This window comes from Sabethes cyaneus, chromosome 1, assembly GCF_943734655.1.
Source record: "Sabethes cyaneus chromosome 1, idSabCyanKW18_F2, whole genome shotgun sequence".
NCBI classification, from domain to species: domain Eukaryota; kingdom Metazoa; phylum Arthropoda; class Insecta; order Diptera; family Culicidae; genus Sabethes; species Sabethes cyaneus.
Genome location: NC_071353.1, coordinates 33,856,195 through 33,880,784, shown reverse-complemented (window position 1 = coordinate 33,880,784; position 24,590 = coordinate 33,856,195). Strand labels below are relative to the sequence as shown.

Sequence of the window (24,590 nt, the reverse complement as noted above, 5' to 3'; positions counted from 1 at the left end):
GCTGAACATCAGGCAGCCTTATAACCCGCAAGCTGTCGAGAACTACGCGCGAGTACTGAATGAGGCACTGCCTTCTTCCGAGGAGTCAGGTGCTTCAAATCTCGAAGACGGTTGGGGCAGGATGCGCTCGGGGTACTAGGTGTTGAGCCTCGGAGTACACAAAATGATTGGTTCGATGGGGAATGCCAACAAGCGGTGGAGGGGAAAAAACTGCTTGGAAAAATTATCTAAGTATTGCCACTAGAGAGAACCTGGCCAAATACCGACGAGCTAGGGACCAGTTGACCACGATCCTGAGGAGGAAAAAACGCCAAAAGGAGGACAGAGATCGTGAAGAATTAGAACAACTATTCCGAGCTAATGACACGCGCAAGTTGTATGAGAAGGTGAACCAAACTCGGAAGGGCTACACACCAAAACCTGACATGTGTAGAGACGAGGGAGGGAATCAATCACAAACGAGCGCGAGACGGTCGACAGATGGAAGCAGTTCTCCGATGAACACCTCAATGGTGAAGTCGCAGAAGGAGGCGAAACGTAAATTAACCTAGGAGCGCCCATGGAAGATAGTAATGTTCTAGCACCTGATCTCCAAGAAGTCAAACGAGAAATCGGGCTGCTGAAGACCAATAAAGCCGCTGGGAAAGACCGCCTACCGGCACAGCTTTATAAACATGGCGGAGAAACGCTAGCAAAGGCTCTACACTGGGTTATTTCAAGGATTTGGGAGGAGAAAAGCTACCGGAGGAATGGAAGGAAGGAGTGGTTTGTCCCATCTACAAAAAGGGTGATCGACTAGACTGCTGCAACTATCGCGGTAATATGCTGGTAAACGCCGCCTACAAGGTTTCGTAGGGAATTATCCTGAGGGTTTCATGGGGGCTCGCGCAACTACGGACCAAATTTTTACTATCCGACAGATCTTGCAGAAATGTCGGGAGTACAACGTGCCCACGTATCACATCTTTATTGATTTCAAAGCAGCATTCGACACAGTCGATCGAGAAGAGCTATGGCAGATAATGCACGACCACGGTTTTCCGGACAAACTGACGCGACTACTCAGAGCTATATTAGATCGAGTGATGTGTTTCGTACGCATCTCTGGGGCACTCTCGAGTCCCTTCGAGACGCGGCGCGGCGAGGGTTGAGACAAGGCGACAGTTTATCCTGCATGCTGTTCAACATCGCTTTTGAGGGGGTGATCCGACGAGCGGGCATCGAAACGAAAAGCACGATTTTTACCAAGGGTAGCCAACTTCTAGGCTTTGCAGATGACTTCGATGTCATAGCCGGGAACTTTGCGACGGCGGAGGCAATCTACGCCAGACTGAAAGCGAAGTCTAGGAGAATTGGGCTAAAATAAATGCGCTGAAGACCAAATGCATGAAAAGAAGAAGCTCAAAGGAAACAAACGCGCTTCTCCCACGGATGGCCCGTAACCGTTGATGGTGACGAACTAGAAGTGGTAGAAGAATACGTGTATTTGGGATCGCTGGTGACCGCGGACAACAACACTAGTAAGGAGATCCAGCGGCGCATCCAAGCGGGACATCGGGCCTACTTTGCCCTTCGTAAAACGCTACGATCAGGAAGCATACGCCGCCGCACGAAGCTAACAATGTACAAAACCCTTATTAGACCAGTAGTTATTTATGGACTTGAAGCCGTGACGCTGCTCATGGAGGACATACGCGCCCTTGTCGTGTTCGAGCGGAAAGTGCTGCGGACGATATTTGGCGGAGTACAAACTGAAACCGGAGAGTGGCGAAGGCGTACGAATCACGAGCTATAGGCACTGCTTGAGGAGACTCCCATCGTACATCTAGCGAAAGTTAGCAGGCTACGGCACGATGGCTCGACCAGGTCGTAAGCGATTTGCGACTTCTGAGACGACTAGGAAAATGGCGACGAGTGGCCCAAGATCGAGTTGAATGGAGACGAGTGCTTGAAACAGCACGAGCCACTACTGCTCTATGCTGCCGAAGAAGAAGAAGTTACGCGAGGCTCCATGAAACCCGTCCGGTAATTCCCTACGAAACCCTGTACTATCGGTGTTTTCCAACGTAATAGGATCTGCGAAAGTAACTTGTAGGCGGCGTACAGTGGGACGGATTCAAAAGAAGACGGACATCGATAATTGTGAAGAAACTATTAAAGATATCAACTTACTGTCTTTTACGATGTTTTTTCGATTTGTGAGAATTTTCTAATAGTATTACCAAATTAAGGATTAAGGGGATAACACAACAGATATAAAAAATAACTTTTTAGTTTCAATCTTTACGTCCTCGATTGGTAAAAAATATTTGCAGATAATATTGTTTTGAGCAACTTCACTGAAGAAAGAAAGTGGCTATCTCCTAAGGTAAATAAAGATATGAAGCAAAACTTGCGGTTACTCCCCTCCCCCTCCCCCTAATATTGTTTTCTTTTCACATTTTATTTCAACTCTTATAAACATGAAATGTTCTGCAAAGTTATAGACAGCGCTAATTTACATATTTTTGTAGAATATGTGGAAACTTTACTTTGAATATTTTGGAAACAAGATTACAGCATTCTGACCATGCGTTCGAGAAATATCAGTTATAGTTATGAATGTATCAGACCTCATTAGAAGATGAGGAATTGTGGCCTGATGGTTTAACTCTTAGTGGGACTAAATACAAACTCTATGCAGAGTGCAGACATTTAGAATATTTAAACCTTACTTCATTTAATAAATGTACATAAATGTTTTAGGATATTTATTACAACAGAGTAGGTATATTATAAATTTGCGTAACAAACTGCTGAACATTTTCAAATTGTCAAGCATTGTCGAATTGTACCCGCATTCGCAGTCCTACGTGAACCTCTCGTTCGTCCCCCTAGGCCTCCATACTTTTTTAAATATTGTCCGTTAACTATGAATGTTTGTTGAAGTTTTAAGAGTTGTTTTCTCAATTGGGGTTTTCCCAACTATAGAAATAACAATCTGACTACATAATTCCGCCAGCAGGTGGAATAGATAAATTAAATAAAAGTGAACAGTACTAAAAGAAAACAAATATCAGCTGTTTTGGTGGTGGCAGACACAGTCACATACATAATAAAACGTTGGTTGTATCATTAGATGTGTTCACCGAGTGTAGAATATGGCAAAAGTAGTAAAAACGTTTGTGTAAAACTACGCTTCAACGTTTATGTCAGTGAAAATACTGAAAGAGCACACGTTCGCCGTAAAGTTTTACGATATGCCATGACATGTAAACTGTTGAGGATAGAAAAGTTCTAACCTCTCGTCTAACCCCGTACACTTTCGGTATCGAATAAATCATTGATTAGTGGGAATTATTTTCCCCAGCGTGTCTACGACGGGACACGCAAATCCGGCGCAACACTAATGCTTGTTATTTCTGAAACGCGCTGCGGCCGCATCGCCAGTATTGTGTGGCCACCGATTAGGCGGGAAAGCTTATGGCACGTATGGAAGGAGAAGGGAAAGAAAACTTCTTACTCGTCAATATTTCTACTGCCTGTCCTATAAATAGCACGCAATCGAACTCGATAGGAAGGTTAACGATGAAGTGGTGATTTGGGTTTTTTTTCTCGCTGCTACACATTTGACCTTGTAGCTATTCGTTTATTGCCAGACTTTTCGACTCGGCGAGATATGTAAATCGTTTCAGATCTGGCAGTTAATCAAAGTCTCGCTTTTCTAAGAACATTCTCGTCAATAAGTGAAACATCGTGAAAACGTAGTTGTAAGCTAAAATTGGGCATTCATTACCATAAACGTTCTGCGGATGTTAGCCACAATGTTTCTAGTTGATCGGATTTATTTGCCTAGCATTATGAAAACAGCATAATAACGACTTTGTCAGTACCCACAGGATGAGACCAAAAAGCTGCTCTGTTATCCTTCACAGCATCCAAGGACGAAGAGCTTTTGCCACTGTTTATGCTATCAAAACAAAGATGGCACTGAATACCATTTATCCCTCTATCCCGTTCAGATCCAGCAGCATCCAATCGACAGCAGAGAATATCTTTTCCGAACCGGAAAGCGCTGACATGAGAGAATGTTTTGCATTCTATCGTTCTCAGATGATTTGCTTCCGTTTTTCGCCAAACACCCGCCGCCTGCTTGCCTGGTACGGTGCCCCCTCCCTTTCTCAGCCCGTCGCGTATTATTGAAGTTCATTCCGGCATACTTCAACCTTCTGAATATGCTGGTATTTCCGGGCGGCTGCGATGCCTCCGATGATGATCCTGATGAATTAGGTCACCACGGCGGGATAAATGAGCCAACGCGTACCGTGCCAGGGGATGGAATTTTAATAGAAATGTTATTGATTTTCACTTGGAAATCGCGCCGCGCAAAGACAAGCGGTGACAGAGAGCGGAAGTGGAAGTTATTTTGCGGCCGGCGCTGGGTACGATGGATTTTGACTGCGACAGTTTGTGATATTATTATTATTTTTATTTATTTCAAAGATTTATTTGAACAAAGTCCTAAATAAATGCTACAAACAAGTGTCAGATTTATAAAATATTCGATTTCTTCAATTTCGTCACGTATCTCTGTGTTGGTTGATTAAAATCAAATAATTCTTCAGTCATTTCGAGTCCTGATACTAGCGGTGATAGGTTCCTGGCAGCCAAAAGACGTACGATGGTAGGCAGTTTGTAGCAATCCAGTTGAACGAAGGGCACGTTGCGAGGCACGGAAATTTAAGAGAGATGGCAGCGTTGGTGAGTCAATATCACCATTTACCAGTTTCGCTATAAATATTGCTTGGTGCAAATATTACGACGGCGCTCCAGCGTATCGATTCCGAGTAGACTGCATCGATCAGGTTAACAGGGTCTCGCCAAGGGAGGTTGCGCAGTGCAAGTCGGACGAACCTTTTTTGGATTCGTTCAATCCGCAAATTCCACGACAACTCATGTGGAAACCAAACCAAGTTGCAATTTTCCAGTAATGGGTGGACCAAGGAGCAATAAAAAGCTTTCAGGCAGTGTGGGTCCTTAAAATCACTCGTAATTTTGGAGATGAAACTCAGCTGACGTGTAGCTTTCGATATCAAGGTGGCGTGGTGTAGGTGAAACGTGAGCTTAGAATCCAGAAGAACACCGAGATCACTTACATGGTCGACTCATTTTAGTTTTAGTCCGTCGACATGATAATCAAAATAAAACTGGCTTCAAAATACGGTAAAATGTCATAACCTCACATTTCACGATACTGATAACGAGCCAATTTTTCCGGCACCAGCCAACAAAACTAGCGAGCAAAGTTTGCAAACGGCGGCAATCTTCAACAGTTCGAACTGTCAGGTACAATTTTAAATCATCAGCATATACTAACTTGCAGTCAGATCCTAATAACAGAGTGACGTCGTCAGAAAACAGCATGAATAATAAAGGCCCTATGTTGCTTCCTTGCGGAACTCCAGGACTATTTGTAAATTGCGAAGATATACAAGTACCAAGCTTAATGCGTAAGACTCTACCAGGTCGCAAAATTTTGCTCGAAAGTATTCCAAGATTAATACGGTCGAAAGCGACTTTTAGGTCAGTGTAAATGACATCAACTTGAGTTTTCTGGTCCATTTGTGAGATACACGAAGATATAAACTCAAGCAAGTTGGTGCAAACGGAACGACCTGACACGAGGTACAGGTAGAGGGTGTGAGGTAGAGATACAATGTTTTGAACGAGAAAGAATAACGCCACTCACTACAATCTCAAATAGTTAAGAGCCTGCTGATAGGCTAGTGATGCCACGATAATTTCTGACGTTCTGCCGGTCCCCTGATTTAAATACTGGGAGCATATGTGACTGCTTCCATATTTCAGGAAATTTCCCTTGTGTAAAGGACTTGTGTAATCTCAGCTACAGAGTCCGATGCAATTCGGTCGGCAAAAACAGAAGCAAAAAATTTCGCAAACAATTCGTATGAATCTGATTCCGATATTGCTTCAATACTATACGGTATTGAATACCATAAGGTACCGAAGAGCAGAGTTAACAAAGCTCCAATTTTTTTTTGGATTCTTACGAAGGTCAGTCTGTACGCGTAAAACATATGATTTGTACAGTGCTCTATTCAGGCGACGGTAATCATCACTATGACGTTTGAAGCTAAGCTTGGTCACAGTAGTTTTCTACCGGTGATGTTTACGCTGAGAATTGTTCTTCCGCCGTTTCAGTTCACGTAAACGTACAGTACTCCTTGCAGGTGAATTGCGGTGCTTCAAAAGAGGCAGATTCGCATTTAACCACTGCACAATGACATTGCAAAATGTTTCAGTCATGTCGCTAACGTCAGAGAGCTCATGCAAGATTCCCCAATCATAACTTGATAAGTAATCCGTCTATGAAACGAAATCAATTCTGCGATAATTCAACGATCTTATTTCGTTACCTACATAAGCAAAATCGGCTCTGTTATTGTGGGCAGTAGGTACTGTTATCAGCATCTTTGGCTCGAGCAGCACGTTCCTCACGGTACTGTTATGGTAAGAGGCAGACGGTGAAGGTCGTCAGGGAGTAGCGAGGCGATTGTGCCTTCAACCAACGGCTGGTGAACGAAAGAACAGAACACCAAGTCCAGTGTGCGTCCAAGGTGATTTGTTTCGAAGTTGCATTGATTTAGATTGGAAAAATCCATACCGTCTAGCAACGGCGCACCGGCAGCTGGAAGATGAGCAGAAACAGCAAACGGGTCAGCATTCGATACAAGTCGTGGTTGATTAAAATCACCACAGATCAGTAAAACGTCCTTCTCTGCACATTTACTAAGCAACCCGTCAACAGTAGAAATATGTACCTCAATAATGTCAATTTTTTGGCTCCGATCTGGTGGAATGTAAACGCCGCACAGCAGGATTGTCGTGCCTCTAACAGTAGCCCTCGCACAAATCAGCTCTAATTTTTTTCCACTTACAGTCTCGATGATTGAACTAGGGTGGCACTGCGCTACCGATTTGTCACTATTGCACGGATTACGATCGCAACGAAAACCGTTGAATGATGAGTCCAATAGTTGCAGTGAGTTGATTCGGTCATCCAGACCGGTTTCCGTAAAGATGATGATGTCTAGATTGCACTCACAGGTCGTCAGGAAAAGCTCATCATTCTGGTAGGTGATCCGGACTCCAGTTCCATAAGTGACTTTGCAACGTGACGGGATCATTCAATGCAGAGGGAATAAAACTGTCCAGACAAATACTCGCCTCTGGTGGAAACCCGAAGGTTCATAATAGTGTTACAAACAGATTAGGCGCATATTCAACCTCTCCACAACCCGTCAATATTCTTAGTAATTGTGCTATACTAACTGAATAAACGGTTTGTCATTTTAATAAACAGCCCTCCCACGAAACTTTTATGCGCTGATTAAACATTTTAGCAGCCATAGCTGAATATGCATCGAATAAAATGTATGTAAACAATTCTACAATACTTATTCAGCCGAAATTGGAGAACTTATACAACCTATTTCTTTTGAGGCAGAAAAAACACTTGTTAAGCAATTATTTCTGGGATATTTATTTATTTATTTCGTCAACCGATGTAGACTAGTATAATATATACAAAATTCTCATATAAAAGTCTTATAATTAAATGAAGATTAAAAAGTGTACTTATTCTTTTGTATCGTTCGCTACGCGTTCCGATTACGTGTTGACTGAAAGTGATGTTTAAGTCTATGCCGAGATATTGTAAAGTCAATGGTTTCGCAGTATTGATTATACACACTTAAACGATTCGGTAAAATTTACCGAAATCTAAACAACTGAACGTTCGGTAAAATTTTTTATTGCACTAAACATTACTAATGATCTGTAAACGTCGATTGGCACCATCGAAATTTTTACCGAGCGTTCAGCTGTTTAGATTTCGGTAAAATTTTGCCGAATTCGATGCTTTTTGTTAAGTGTGTACGAGGCCATCATACGATTTAATGGACCAAAATTTGCATAATTTTTGCGATAATGGCTTATGGCAAATAAATTTCGATTACGAAGTTGCGAGTAGGTACCCGGTATAAAAGTTCAGTTTTGATAAAAGTGTTGCTGAGTCAATATGCGGCGAAACGATATCGTTTACAAATAAGACCATTGCATATTTACGACGCTCTTTTAATGATTGTATATTTATACACTCGAGTCTTTTTTTACACGGTTTGTTTTTTTCGATTTCTCAAGAACGGTGCAATTTAGGGACCATTTACAAAATACGTGACGAATGTCGGGCCTCTCCCAAACGTATTGAGAAATAAATTAATGGTCCCTAAATAGCCCCGTTCTCCATCTTCGAAAAAACGAACCGTGTAAGAAAGTACTTGAGTGTAAGCATGCAGCGTGCTTCGTATGACGGAAGAGGAAATGTTGTCCAACCTAATTTACGAAGAGCATATAAGAGAAATTGTTTTTGCACTGATTCTATTCTCTCTTCGTGCGTGATGGAAAACGGTGACCATACAATGCTGCAGTATTCCAGTATTGACCTCACATAGGCAATGTATAATGTTTTGATTGTGTATGGATCCAAAAAATTGTAGCTAAAACGTTTGATGAAACCTAGCATATTATTTGCCTTGTGTATTATTGCGTTATAATGGTCGATAAAATTTAGCTTGGAGTATAAGATAATTCCTAAATCCCTATTTTTTCACATTTTTCTACTGTTTGATTTCCTAATCTAATTGAGACTTCTGGTGTAGTTTTTTTTCTGGTAAATCTTATTGGATTGCATTTTTTACATTAAGTTCTAATAGGCTTTTTTTACACCATGTGTAGAATATGTGTATTTCATTCTGGAATACATTGATGTCTTCTTCATTTTTTACTTCCAAAAAGAGCATCAAGTCATCGGCATATATTAGCACTTAAAGTTTCTTGAGAATGAAGGAAATGTCATTTACATACAAAATGAAAAGAAGAGCTCCCAAATGAGAGCCTTGAGGGACCCCAGAAGTGACTTGAATTGGATTCGAGTTCTTTCCGTTAAATTTAGTTATTTGTTGGCGATTAGATAAATACGATTCATGCCATTTCAGGAGCCCTGGTTGAATTCCAATTTTTTGCAATTTGAAAAGCAGCATTGGTATGTCAATGCAATCAAATGCTTTGCTAAAGTCCGTATAAAGTGCTTCTACATGGTTTCCATTATCCATTGCATTCAATGAATAGTCAATAAATTCCAGTAAATTTGTCGTGGTCGAGCGTCCTTTGAAGAAACCGTGTTGCATTTCTGTAATTCTGTTTTTAATTTGCAGGAATAATTTTTCATTAATAATTGCTTCGAAAAGTTTTGGAATGCAAGAGATTATGGCAATGCCACGATAATTACGTACGTCAGATTTCCGACCTGATTTAAAGATAGGTACTAGAAAAGAGCTTTTCCATATTTTTGGAAAGATTCCGGATTCCAGTGATAAGTTAAAAAGCCAAAACAAAGTAGCTGTAAACTCCATTGCAAGATTTTTTTATGAAAACTGGAGGGATTCCGTCGGGTCCAGGTCCTTTTGAGGCATCTAAATTTTTTAAGGCCTGCAAAATGTCCTGGGCATGAAGTTGGTTGACATCTATGTCCACTGAAAATTCCGGATAAAATGCAAAATAGTCGCAATCGCGATCTTCTTCAGAAAATGTTGTATAGATTTCTTGAAAAAATTTTGCAAAGAGATTACAAATCTTTTCCGATTTATCCCCAACACTTTCATCAAGATGCATTATGGATGGAAAGTTGTCAGATTTTAGTTTGGTTTTCACGTAATTAAAGAAGTTTTTAGGACTGGACTTTATTTCAAGTTCAATTTTTGAGTTGTACTCTTCAAATGCATTGCTGATTGCTAAATTAAGCTGGTTGCATATGTCCAAGTATATTGCTAAATTTTCACTATTGGCGTTTTTTTTATAAATTTTATGGGCTTTTTGTTTGCGATTTTTTAGATTCTTAATTTGGCTGTTATACCGGACTGGGCTTTTTGAATTTTTGTGACGTCTTCTTTTCTTTAACGGTATGTTCTGTATCAATATTTCTAACAAAATTTTATAAAATATGTCTACAGCAGTGTCGACATTTTCTTCATTCTTGAGAATATGTTGCCAATTAACACACACCTCTAATACTTTCATAGTTAGCTTTATCGTATTCAAAAACTTCTTCATATTCGCAATCGTTGGGGCTTTGGTATTGGTTTATAAATAAAGAATATTCAATTGCTGTGTGAAATGCCTCATTTTTCCAAAGTGGGTTTAATGATTCAGTCACACAGAAGTCTTCGTAAATGTTTATGAGCAAAAAGTCTAGATAGCAATTTTGTTGGTTTTTAATTTTATTAAGGCCATTACAAATATTTTATAAAGTTTTTGTCCTTCCGGTGTTCGGCCACTGAAGGGGGGGCGAAAAAAAAAAACAAAGTGAATTTTTTAATCGAGCAAAAAAAAAACATGGATTTTAAGAATTTTTATTTAAGGTTTAAAAGTGAAAACCGAATCTACTCTTGCTTATAATATATACGTTACTATTTTCTATGCAAAAATATGCGAAAAACGACAAAAACGAAAGAAATTTTTTTTTGGAGGATTTTCGGAAATTCCATTGTTCGAATTTCCATTTCTGTTTCGTGCTAGAAGCGTTAATTCAACTCGGAGACTCATTTTTCGAGTTCACAGACAATTGTTTTTATAAAAGAAAATTTGACTCATATCCTACAAATTATTTTTTTGCCCCCCGATTTTTCAAGCCAATTTCCAAGGGGGGGTGACAAAAACTTTAAATATGATTTGCAATGGCCTAATTTGGTTCAGACCCAAATTAGCAGTTTTGTCCAAAATGAACTGCAAGGTTTCATTTTCCCCAACGATTGGAAGTAAGATACATTCGTTTTCAGAGTCCGGAATGAAGTCTGCATGGCGTTGATTGAAGTCTCCATAGATGTGAACTTTAACCTCAGGAGGCAGTTACGATAAGATTTGTTCGGCAATTTGGAAAAATGCTTCGTAAGACGATTTATGAGCATGGTCTGGAGGAAAATACACTGAGGCAAATACATGTGTTTCACCTGCTATACGTGATTTCACCCAGACATGCTCAAATTTTTTAAATTTTGTTGTCATTATAATTTCAGAATTGAAATTAGACGACAAAGCTATGAGGACCCCGCCAGCCGACTTCTTTTGAGACTCAAGAAAATTTCTGTCGTCTCTCAATACGTTAAAGGCACTTCCGAAAATTTCTTTACTTTTTACGCTTGCGTCCCAGCTTGTTTCAGTTGCCAGAATAATAGAAAAGAATGAACTTTGTAAACTTTTATAGATTTCTTTCACTTTTGCTGGACTTTTCATGCGATTGAAATTTTGACAATAAATTAAAATTTCAGTCGCATCCTGTCTTAGTGAAGAAATTAATGGAAGTGGGTCTGGGTCGGTTGAAGAAATAATTAAATTAGTTACCTCTTTCTCATCGAAAGGAGTCGTTACTTCTGGACGTTCTGTCTGGAAATTCGTACCGGATTGTTGAATTTGTCGGCGCTTTCCCTTGCGCGTTGCAGATACTGAATTCGCTGGTTCTGGAGATGCCGCCGGTAAGATTCCAAGTCCTCAGATGCCGCCTGTTTCGGTACTCCAAGTTCCTCATGCACCTCTATAAAGATTTTCAGGAGATCCTGTGCCGCGACGTGTAATCCTTCAGATACTAAGTTCATTTTTATGCTGGTGTTCGTCATACCTTCGTAACAGAACGCTGGTTCCTTGTCGTACATGTAAGCCAGGTAAAGGCGAACGAGATACATAATTTTCGGATCTCACAGTCGCGCCTTCAGGAACCGTCCGTCTCCGCCAGCTGATTGTGGCGTAAAGCTGACGATAGGTGGGCGCATTGGGTCGAGTGTCCAGGTACGTGTTGGGTGCGCTTGCAAAGGTTGGTGCATTTCGCCCATTAGATAACCTCTGTGCGCCTTGTTTCCAGGTTTGCGCAAATTGGTTATTTTAAAACACACAAAAGCCTCGATTAAGCTTCATTGCAGCTTCGAAAGCAGCTATTAGCAAGCCCGAAGCTTGATAAACTGTGTTTTGTGGGTTCAAATCCGGTTATAATCTCTGATTACAGCTTGGTTCGACCCATGCACCTTCCAGCATTGGACAAAAGATAGGAGTCACAACGACAACTTGTTAAGCATAGCTACCTATTACCCCCTTCCTTTCCACCCTTCCCCTTCATTCCCAGAAAAAAAAATCCTTCTTCATTACTTTCCCTTACCGTCCCTCCATCAATTGTAGAATCATCGTTTCAAAAATATACTTAATAGAGGCTTTTGCGTGTTTTCAAATAACCAATTTGCGCAGTGCTGTCAATTGTATTTTTAGAATGAGAAATAGTATTGCAATGCTTTTTCAGTCGCTTAACCAACGTCTCATCAACCTTTATGCAGCCAAAAAAAAACTAGTTTTAAATTTAGAAAATGGAACGCGTCATATTTATTTTGCTTTGGCGTCATAAGCTATATTTTTAATTTCGAATAACTTGAATTCGTATATGCAAGCTAATTAAAATGCATGTCGTCATCTTTTGGGAATTGAACCGCCATCTTCTGAAATTAAAAACTTTCCAATTAAATTCTGCTATTTATATTTTTCGCCTACTACTTGCAGGCTTCATCAGTGTCTGTTTTCGAAAAATCTCGTACACTGGATCGCCTTAAACCAACTCGTAAACAGTAAGAGCAATTGCTGTTTACAAGTTGGTTTAAGGTGAAATTAGTCTTCATCGACTCTACCAATTTCAAAAGCAATTTTTTGGTTTGAAACAAAAATTCTGTTCATGAAATTATATTCGCTGTGTTGAGATTGGCAAGAAGAATGCAGTATTTACATTTTTATAAACAAAACAATAAAAAATGGTGTTTGACCAAGCAATGTTTAAGCTGCTTTAAATTTTTCCAAACCAGCTTTTCTCCAAAGCTGATAAACCAGCTTAATAGCGGATTTTCTGCTAAACAATGCGCTTCTAAACAGCCATAAACATCGAACCGTTTTACGGTTGCTCAAAGGTGTTAATGCGGCTTTATAAATCAGTAGAGGTTTTCATTAGGCTCATAGCTTTCAAGCTACTTTAAAGCTGCTTAAGGGTTTTAAAGTGGCTTTACAAACTAATACCAAGCTTTCATTCGGTTCACGGCACATATACTGTCAGATCATAGAATTTCGCAATTCGACTGGCAGCAAAAATATATGTCCGTTATCGACATTATTGACTGCTTCAAGTGTAAAGATATGTTCATTGTCTGTTCTGAGATGCAGATGGGGCGGATCATACGGTTAGTGCTTGTGAATGATGGCGGTTCAATTGTCGAAAGGTGACGACACACATTTTTAATTGGCTTACATAAACGAATTCAAGTTATCCGAAATTTAGAATATAGCATACGACGCCATAGTAAAATAAATATGACGCGTTCTATTTTTTTTAAATTTAAAAATAGATCATTTTTTGGCTGCATAAAGGTTGATGAGACGTTGGTTAAGCGACTGAAAAAGCATTGCAAAACTATTTCTCGTTCTAAAAATAGAATTGACAGCATTGCGCAAATTGGTTATTTAAAACACGCAAAAGCCTCTATTAAGCTCCATTGCAGCTTTGAAAGCAGCTACCCAAGTGACAATTTCAAGCAGATCAAACGCTTTTATAGCTGAATTTATTCTACCTGTAACTGAACTATGGTTTAGTTTTAGGAATGAAGAAACCTTTTTTCAGCTCTTGAACATGTAAATTTGGAGATTTTTTTCAAGCTTCGGGCTTGCTAATAGCTGATTTCGAAGCTACAATGAAGCTTAATAGAGGCTTTTGCGCGTTTTTAAATAACCAATTTGCGCAAATCTGGAAACAAGGCGCACAGGGGTTATATATAGGGTGATATAATTGTTCAGCAAGTGTTTTTTCTGCCTCAAACGAGGTGGGTTGTATAAGTTCTCCAATTTCGGCTGAATAAGTCTTGTAGAATTGTTTACATAAATTTTATTCGATGCATATTCAGCTATAGCTGAATAATAATGGCTGCTAAAATGTTTAAACAGCGCATAAATGTTTCTTGGGCAACTTTATATGAAACAAACGACCGGTTGCTGCCATCTTTATCCTTAGGTACAACATCACTGTTCGTTGCAAGCGGATTTAAGCCAGATAAATATAGTCAAAATTTGTTCGGTGGAACAGCCGGCAGAATAGAAGCAACAGAAAGATCGCTTAGCTTGATGTCTTTTGTTCCGCACTCAATGCTATGCACGAATGAACTATTTTTTTATTGAAAAGTTTAATATTACATAGAAAAATACTTGGAATGGTAAAGCCACAATCAGGCTAGAAGGATACGAAGAGTATATTTTATAGTTCCCGTCAAAGATGGCGAATCAAAAAAATACATCATAGCCTCAGGTTTAATGAATCAGTTTGTAATAATTTACTATCAAAATTAGGAGAAAATTTAATATTATCTTTAATTTATCTTTAAATACAATTTTTGGGATGTTTATGTTTCGGATATTTTGACTGAATTTCTAATAAACTCCCTCTAAATAAATTGACAATGAAAGACAATGCATTTATTAACAGTACAGATATACCATAAAAAAATCAAAATATTGTAGTTCACAAATGTGTGGGGAGCTTGCAAGGAAAGATATTAGTATTCCTCACGTACGTATATGTATGTGAGTTTTAGCGATAAGATCATAATTAACCATGCGTCACCATATTCTTGTAAATTAAAGGAGGCGCGTTGTTTCCCACGGTTTCAGCTGATAAAGTGAGTGACCGTTTTTAGCCAAAATATCTCAGATTACCTTTTAATTGAATTTGTCATTAACTCAATACATTGCCATCCATAGATTTACAATAAAAAGAGTGAAAAATTATTCTTTAAAGCTACAGTTGTGCACAACAAACAGCTGCGTACTTTATTGCTATCTCAAAAAAGCTAGAATATTTTCCATTTGCGAAACGCAAACTTTCAATCGTAATCCTTTTCGCTATACCCATTGAGATCAAAACAAACGTCGAATCAGAAGCAAGTCTTTTGTATGTACATAGCCCGGCGCTTCCTTTTCCGTCATTGAAACTCGCTTTTATATCTTCCCGATGCCTCGATGCCTGTGTATACACAAACAAGAACTTATTTCCGTTTATTTTTCCATCTTCTACTTTCTTTTTTCTCAGATCCGATCGGTGTGCGGTGGAGCAGCAGCCAGCAGCAGCTCGGTACGGTGGCGAGTCACGTCGGCGTGGGGTGTGTGTGCTAGGAGGACCTTCCGCATGTCTGCTAACCGTGGTGGTGGCGGTGGTGGTAGTGGTGGCAGCGGCATCGGAATAAGCCCGGAAGCAGTGTGGAATCGAAACCATGATGACTGTCAAAAAGTTGGAGTTTATACGAAAATTAATGACCATTAAATCGAAATTGAAGCATCAGTGAACGCGAGTGCTGCCAGCAGTTAATTATTTGGGGAAGAGCGTCGTGCTTAAGTAAAACACACACTCCTCCGTATAGAGAAAGGGAATTTTTTTTTCCGGTGCTGAAAAACGTAAACAAACGGGTTGCAACGGACAGTGTGAGTTCGGCAGTGCAGTGGTGAAAAACTAAAAATTCCATAGTGATGAGTATAATTAGAAATAATAATCCGGCTAACGCTGCTGATGAAAGATGAAGAGTGAAGCCCGTTTCGTTACGTTCTGGCCGTCGAGTGTAGGTGCCATTTAACGCAATCAGTGCCGATTCCCGTTGTGCAAAGCAGAAATAAGTCGAAAAGTTGTGGTTGTGATTTCTAGAGTAAGGTGCTTGCACAGGTATCCGTTGGCTAATTAATCCTTAATTGATTTAATCCAGTGTGTTGAAGCTTAGAGGCCAGTTCGTGCGCTCTATTTTGCTGACTGGTGCTCCGTGTAGTGTATGATGTATCCTTCCAAAGATGACTTTCCGAAATATATGTACTCAGCAGCGTCATCACCACTTTCATCGTCATCTGCATCATCTTCATCATCACTCTCGCTGTCCGCAGCGGTTTCGAGAGCGTCCTACAGCCAGGATAATCCCGTGGATCCCGGTAGTGGCGGAGGCTTGTTCTTCAATGGCAGCGGCTCGGCGCTGGCATCGGCGGCGGCTAAGGCGGCCTCAGCGGCTGCGACCGGATCTTCCGCGACGACGACCATCTTCGGCGTCGATTCGAGCGGTTTTGGTCGGGCGGTCGGTGGTGGGCCCGGTGATCCGACCGGTGATCACATGATTTACCGGGGGTATAGCACCGGGCTGCCATCGCTGAGCCCGCTGGACATGGCTGCCACAGAGAGTATTCTAGACGAAGATATCGCGGCCAACGTCAGCGGCTGGGTGGACGTATTGCTGACGGTTTTGAAGGCATCGATCATGATGTTCATCATCGTGGCTGCCATTTTCGGCAACCTACTCGTCATTATATCGGTTAAGCGACATAGAAAATTAAGGTAATTGGACCTAATATTTTTGTAAAACTGTATCAGTATGAGAGTGTGAAAATTATCAATTTAACAAAAACGTGAAGTATTGCACATCTCATCTAACATTCCCCATTTCATATTACTTTACTGTTGCGTTTATAAAAACTAATGTTTCATTTAATAAATCAAAGCTTTTCAACATTGGTATGGGTTAAATTTTTTAAATTGAATATTCTCGGAAAGCGCTAATTTATTTATTGATTTGGACTTTCAACCTTGGATCTTGATCGTTATATCCAGTAGAATATTATTATATTAATATTATATCTTTCTGAAGGTGCATCCACAGACTAACAGACGTAACACTGGAGCATAATCCCATCTCCAAGACCCCGCTCTAGCCAAGACTCAAAAAACAGTCGCTGCACGAGAACGCCATTCGCTTGCGCTGGTGCTGCCATCAGATAAAATGCGAGTAAATTTATAGCATAGCTAAATTAAATTTATAGCGCGAAGACTGCACCAGGTGATGCTAATGTTTTTTGGACCCTGTCCTGAAATTGACCCTTGAAAGAGAAAATTAGACCACGCGACAGTGGGCTTCGCAACGCTGCTTGCAGGATTCCGCTTGATACGTAAGATAAGTTTGATTTTATGACTCATTGAACTCAACATATTGTGTCGGCCAGACAACCTTTTTTTTTTTGTTTTTGTTAGATTATAGTCACTTTAATAGCTTCGGTCATTCGTGACTTTCCAGACAACTATGGATGAAGGAGATTAATAGCACATTTTTGAAGTGAGATTGAACGCTTCAGCCACAGACTAAAAGACGTTTCGTAATTCTACAAAACTGCGATAAAACAGCCATAAAACCCTTATAACACGATCTATTTATAATGACTTGCAATAGTCGCTTGAAACTAAAAGAAAACCGCCACAAGTGTTGATGATTTTATGGTTATCTTTTCAAAGAACACTTGCAAGACATTATACACTTAAATTTTCAAATTGACCAAGAGCTGAAAACTACAAGCATTCACAGATATTGCTATTTCAAAATGAATATGAATGAAAATTGTAAATAAACACGGTGATAAAAGCAGCTGCTTTGTTGCCCATAAATGAGACATTTTTCATGCCACGTTCGGTTTGTCGATGTTTTGTGACATGAAAGTTAGAAAATTTTAACGCGCTAGTTATTTTTGCTAGATTATTGGAAAATTTAATTAGGGTGTGTTGCTGCTTCGTCGTGATTGCCTATTCCCGTCCTATCCAACACACATTATTAAAAATATCAGCGACTTTTATGACACACAATGCAAAATTAGTTATTTCCTAATATTTTAGCTTGTTGACTATCAGACGCGATCAATCAAAGTGAGCTTTATTTATTTAAATGTCATTTTTCATTAAAGAATTCGTATCAGTTAAATTTTTCTTCGTGTGACGAAGAAGAAAATGTCGACAAAGCGTTTCAATTTCCGTCATTCATAAAATGAAAATAACCCACGCAACGCTTTGTTGTTATTCTGCAGTCGGGAAAACTAGCATGACAGGCAGAAATTTTGCAGAATAACATTTGTCATGCCGTCCTACACAAATACATGCGCGCTAGCTTCGTAAACATTATTGTGATTTTTAGTTCGGACGACGTAAAATTTTGAAGGACGGATTTGAAAACGGTACGACGAATTTAAGATATAAAGTCAGTTGCGTAATTTGAATAAAACGCTTTAATAATCGCTTTTTAGTGAATTCAAAGTGCACGGATCGGAAAGTAAGTGTATTTGAGTCAAATCAGCAGCAAAACTTTTGGAGTATTCATTAAATCTACCTAAGAAATGATGAAAATTAGAGTGGCTTTCCTTACTACGACGGGAATTATAAATAAACCCTAATAAAAATAATTCAATGATTTCATGATAGCAGTTGATTAACTACCAAATTTATTTCTACATTTCTTGCACAAGACAAAGAAAATTTTCCCAAGAGGGCAATAAGTTCATCAATACTTATTGTATTCTTGAAGAAGACAAGTTGCGCTTCAATAGGAATTGCTTGAATAATTTGAGGGCATCAAGTTTTTTGCAAGATAACCATTCTAGTATAAACAAAGAAAACGTCAACGAAGTATCGATGTAACGTGTTGTTTGTGCTGTTTGGACTGCACGACAGTTCCATGCGTTTAATTTACAATCGTTACAACCGCTTTTAAAAAATATGCTTCAATTGCTTCTGCGCCTTCAAACATTTTCCAGACAAAGACACCCGACTTATGACTACTACCTATATTCGGTTCAAAAAATTCGAAAAACTCTAGAGGAAACCCACACCACCTCAGGCAAATGCATCATTACCGGCACCGTCCTTTCACAGTTCAGTTAGTCCTGAGATCTTTATTGTTTTGTGTCTTCGCTGATTGTTCATACGAAAGAGTTTTCGAAATATTAGACAGATTTTCGCTTAATTTTCGATTAAAAGATCTGTTCAGTTTTCTCCAGGTTCTCCAAAATGGGCGTCTACATTTTGACAGATTAGTTGTTGAAGATTCTTATTTAAGAGTATGGAAGAGAGAATATACGATTTCAAGAGAGTTTAATGGCAGTATTGTTAAGATAAACGAATCTTGCTGAAGAATGTCATAAGTTTTTGTCAATACTATTGTTAAGTTTTAACGAGCGTCGTTTTTAAGCAGAAATGAAGTAACCTTTAAAACCGGTTTTACACTTATTGATGATGCAGTTTTACGGGTGATTCTTCATGTCTCCTTCAGTTATATTTCAGAAATGTTAACCAAATAAGATAAAATTTACTTGAGAAGAAACATCATAAAACCTAACAGACTTTGCAATACTCTGATAAAACTACTATAAGAAATGAATAAGACCAATTTGCTATTGGTTTGTTACTTGGGAATGCACATAGAAATAACTCTAGAATATATTGAGGATCGGACATATACAATGATACTACTTTGATAAATATTACATACAACTCATGTAGCAAGTAGGGTACTGTCGTTATCGTCGGGCCACTGTTATGGTCGGGCCATCACGATTCTACAGTTTTAGTAACACATGATATCTCTAATACAACCATTGTAAAACTTCTTACTGTGATAGCTAACTTTTCACAATATTGTGAGTTTCAATCGTGTATTCAAAACACCCGTACTGAATTCAGTGACTAAATCTTACAAAAAAAGTTTTCCAGGCGCAATGAACTTTTCTTCAAGAAATGATTCATAAAATGCAATTATCGAGATAAATGTTGAAAATGTATGAAGTGTGTTGTGCTGCACACGAAGACTATAGAAAAATCTCGCCCATTAAGGTGTTTGGAAAGGCTAAGGTGAAATACTAGAAAATCGCTATTTGTAAAGGTCGGGCCACTTGAGAAGTCATGGTTGGGCCACCATAATTTTAAGCGCATAAACGCAATAACCGCTAGAGAATGTCAGTCACGTAAAATGTGATGAAATAAAGCAAACTTAATACGATAAAAACCTAAATTTTTGTTGTTTTTTTCATTGTAGTTGAACACTTCGGAAAAGGCGATTGTAGCAATATTGACTTTACAAGATCGCCAAAATTTCGCAAAAATGCAATTAAAAATAGGGTATTTGTACCTATATGAGCCGTTGTTCACGGAATTCATTCTTTTCATGTCTCTATATAGAATTTTAATACGTATATCTTAGATTTTCTTTGGTGGCCCAACCGGTACCACATGGCCCGACTATGACAACATTTTTGGTCTTCACGTAAATGCCTATAACTTTTTTATTTTTCAAGCAATCAGTTCAAAACTTTCCGGAAACATAGCTTATTATTAGACCTTTGCAGCGATGTATTAGGTTTCCAAAATTCCTTTTGAAACGAAAGTTATGGGCGAATTCCAAAAACGTGGCCCAACCACGACGACACTCCCCTATATATATGCTGCATATTCTTATTTATATAAGACGCTTATGTCTGTACCCAAAACCAGGTCTCTGACAGGACGTCATAAGAGTCTTATCGGTAACTAAAAACAGGTCCCTAACAGGACGTCATGCCTTCGTATCAATGAGATGTATTCTCAGCCACCTTACTGGTCGACTACTGGACTGCTCGATTGCTCAACTGGTTGACTAGACTGTTCGACTGCTCTGGTCGATTAGACTGCTCAATTTGATTGCTCGACTGGACTGCTAATCTGAACTGCTCGACTAAACTGTTCGATTCGACTGCTCGACTCAACTGCTTGATTGGACAGATCGACTTGACTGCTTGACTGAATCAACCCGGTAACAATGTAACAGCTCCCATACTAATCAAACGTACCTAAAACTGCTGGTTCATGGTTCACGACAGATGTTTGAAAGCGGCGTAAATATCGAAGAAAGAGTTTATTATCATTTGTTTTGGCAAAAAATCCCTTGTGCATATAAGATTTGAATTGGTTTATTATTTCAATAGAGTATTTTACTGCCCATAAACGCATAACAGTCCCATATGACTTTTCACCATTTTTGAGATAAACCTGGGAATCGTCTTTAAATTACCTATTCTTTCAATATTTCAAACAAAAAAGCTATGTTTGTTCACAAAATGTTGAAAAACATATTAAACTATGTCAGTCCTATATTACAAATAAACGCATAACAGTCACAGTAGTGAAAGTATATGAATAAGCATTTGATTTTGGAAATTCCTGAACCGATTTGACTGCAACAACTACCAAACGAAAGATTTCATGACCTACAAGAACACTATTGAAGAAAATTTGGAGCGGATAGACGGTTCCGAAGCTATAGTCGGAATAAGTTCCGGAATATCCAGAACTTGAACCACCTTGAAGCACAATAATTCCATTATACGACACCTCTTAGTACTCGAATTTGCAAAACTAGACCATTGGTAGTTGTATAAAGTGTTCAAGACGTCATTTACCATATCTAACCACATATCCGGAAATGCTTCGGATACCCCTACGGGGATCAGTTTCGGAATAGAACTAAAATACAACATGTGATATCTCTTAGTACGCAAAAGTGCAAAACTACCTCAGAATAGTTCATTTGTCGTCATATAATATGTCCAGGATCACATTGGTCACACTCGGACACGTTCTGGGAGTGTTCCTGACACAGGAAAGCGACCAGTTTCTGAGTTGAACAAAACCCCTTATGCGACCCCACGATAACAAATTACAAATAAAAACAGAAAATGCTAGGAACTGGAAGTTTATCTTCAGAGCAGAAAATGCTAGGAACTGGAAGTTTATCCTTACTCCCGTAAAACTTCAATTTCGTACAGACATTTGGAACAGATGAATTAAACGGGCACGTGAATTATCAAGATAACAACGACACGTGGTCTTGAAAATACTCCACCGGCGGTCACCGGCAGTCACCGGCTCACCGACAACGCAAGAATCAAGGCATGCTGTGAGTGTGACTGTTATGCGTTTATTCTTGCTTATTGAAGCACAAATAAACGCATATCAGTAACTTCGGTAGTTTTTATAAGTTTTGGAACAAATTGTAGGTCACTTGTGAACAAATTGCTTGTAAAAGTATTCTATAATGTACATTCAAGTAATATTATAATGATTTGGACGATTTGTTTCCAAAATTTACTCAATATTAAAGAAAAAATGTAGCGGTTTCAAATGCGTTTTTCGCCACTGCAAGTTTTTGCATATGTGACTGTTTTCCATTTACGGGCAGTTTACGAACTGACAACATTATGTCAAGTATCAAAACGTTTCCGTGGTAATGACAATAGCAGCATAACTGGTTCTTCAGTCATAATAACATGCTCTATTTGGTTCATTCATGTAACAGAGTGTTTTTTGTACAACTGCAACGATCTCTATTGCTTGGATTGACTCTTGAATTTTGCCTAACTTGTTATGTTAACGACAAAATCGATCCAGCAATCATGAAAGAGCATTTCATTTTGAATTGCGCAGCGGATAACTTTCAATGATACACGCAATATTTAAATACTTTACAGCAGACAACTCGTACACAAGAGTGACAATCTTGTAATAAATACCGCTTTTTATCTTGTAAACAAAGCAATCAAACAACCCACCAAGAATTCAAGCAGTTTTACCGAAAACATGAAATAATCAATACGCACTTTTCAAATCGTTGTCCAGACAGCTTTTTGCGTTCACATTTAACGTAACATTTCGTAACATATTATCATTTCCTTTGGAAATCGAAGGTGCGTCAATTTTGAACGGCACGTAAAAACGATCGTCGCGACATTTTTGACACTGGTGGGTGTTATGGGAAACTGTTAATAACTGTCACTTTGTTACGGGGTAGGACTGAATAGCCCGATTTAACTCGATTGGACTACTCAGCTTAACTTCACTGTGACTTAACTACTCGATTCGACTGCTTGACGCATTTGCTTGACTTACTACTCGACCAGACTGCTCAACTAAACTGCACGATTGAACTGCTTGACTGGACTGTTCGATTCGACTGCTGGACTGGACTGCTTGACTGCACAGCATGATTCACCTGCTCGACTAGACTGCTCTACTCAACTGTTCGATTCGACGCTCGACTCAACTGCTCGATTCAACTGTTTGATTCCGCTGCTCAACTGGACTACTCGACTCAACTGCTCGAATGAACTGCTTGACTCAACTACTCGATTGGACAATTCGAATCGGCTGCTCGACTCAACCGCTCAACCCGATTGCTCGATTTAACTGCTCGACTAGACTACTCGATTTGGTTGCTCGACTCAACTGACTGCTTGATTCAACAGCTCGACTAGACTGCTCGATTTAACTGCCACTCAACCCGACTACTAGACTCAACTGCTTGCCTTAACTGTTTGATTCGACAGCTCGACTGAACCGCTTGATCCGACTGCTCGACTAGACTGCTTGACTAAACTTTTCTATTCGAGTGCTCGACTCAACTACTCGATTCAACTGCTCGACTGGGCACTGGACTACTCGACTTAACTGCTCGATTAAACTGCTCGACTGGACTGCTCGGTTCAACTGTTCAACTGGACTACTCGACTCAACTGCTCGAATAAACTGTACGACTGGACTGCTCGACTCAAGTGCTCGACTAGACTACTCGATTCAACTGCTAGACTGGACTATTCGACTTAACTGCTCGATTAAATTGCTGGACTGGTCTGCTCGAATTGACTGGTTGACTCTACCACTCGATTCAACTGCTCGACTTGACTGCTCAACTACACTGATTGAATCAACTGCTCGATTGGACTGCTTGACTGAACAGCTTGATTTTACTGCTCGATTTGACTGCTCTATTTGACTGTTCGACTCGACTGCTCGACCCAACTGCTTGACTCGATTGCTTGATTTGACTGCTCGACTCGCCTGCTCAACTCGATTGCTTGTCGCGATATCATATGGTCGCTGTTAAATCAGACCGGACCAAGTCGCAAAATTTTAAAAAATGAGTTATTGATAGCAAACGATCAAGAATTTTCTAAGCAATATTTTACTCTAATCAGGTTACATAAATGTTGCAAACAGTCACAGTTAGAAGATGATTTAACACCGACCATTTCACCACCGACGGTTCAGAGTCACTCACACAAAAGAACCATATTGCCCGCCTATAGAATCAGCACAGTGGAGATAATGTTTTTATTCAGTTAAATAAAATCCAATACGACCATAAAACTATTTGTTTCAGTTTCCGGCTATGACTCTTTTATGTACAACGTCTTAGAGCTATATTAAGCAATATAAGAACTCAAAGAACTAATACAAAGATTAAACATCTTCGCAAATACTGGCTAATGGAATGTATCCGCAGTTTTATGAATTCTGAACAGACATTTATATTTTCTGGATCGTAAGGTTCGGGCTCAACTAGTAGTATATATATGTACATGAAGAATCGAACGATTACATGCATGGATACATGCTACTATTACTACAAAGAAACTTTACGTAGTACTGCGTTACCTGTATATGCGGTCGTGTCTTGTACACAACCCCTATAATTTTTTCCGGTTTTTGAATTCCAATGGGGAAAGTTTCTGGAGGGGACCGGCAGAATTCTGGAGGGGCTTGGTCCCCCAGGCATAGGGTGACCACACGTCCTGATTTACCAGGACATGTC

The 24,590-nt window shown here is 39.4% G+C and overlaps 1 protein-coding gene across 1 annotated transcript in view; it reads left to right on the top strand.

Moving 5' to 3' along the window:
- Positions 1-15,941: 15,941 nt before the first annotated feature.
- Positions 15,942-24,590, top strand: part of LOC128733001 (octopamine receptor beta-2R-like) — a 30,534-nt gene continuing 21,885 nt past the window's right edge. The window contains exon 1 of the mRNA XM_053826522.1: positions 15,942-16,492. Within this exon, the coding sequence (XP_053682497.1) occupies positions 15,942-16,492 (551 nt within the window). The remainder of the gene's footprint in view (positions 16,493-24,590) is intronic.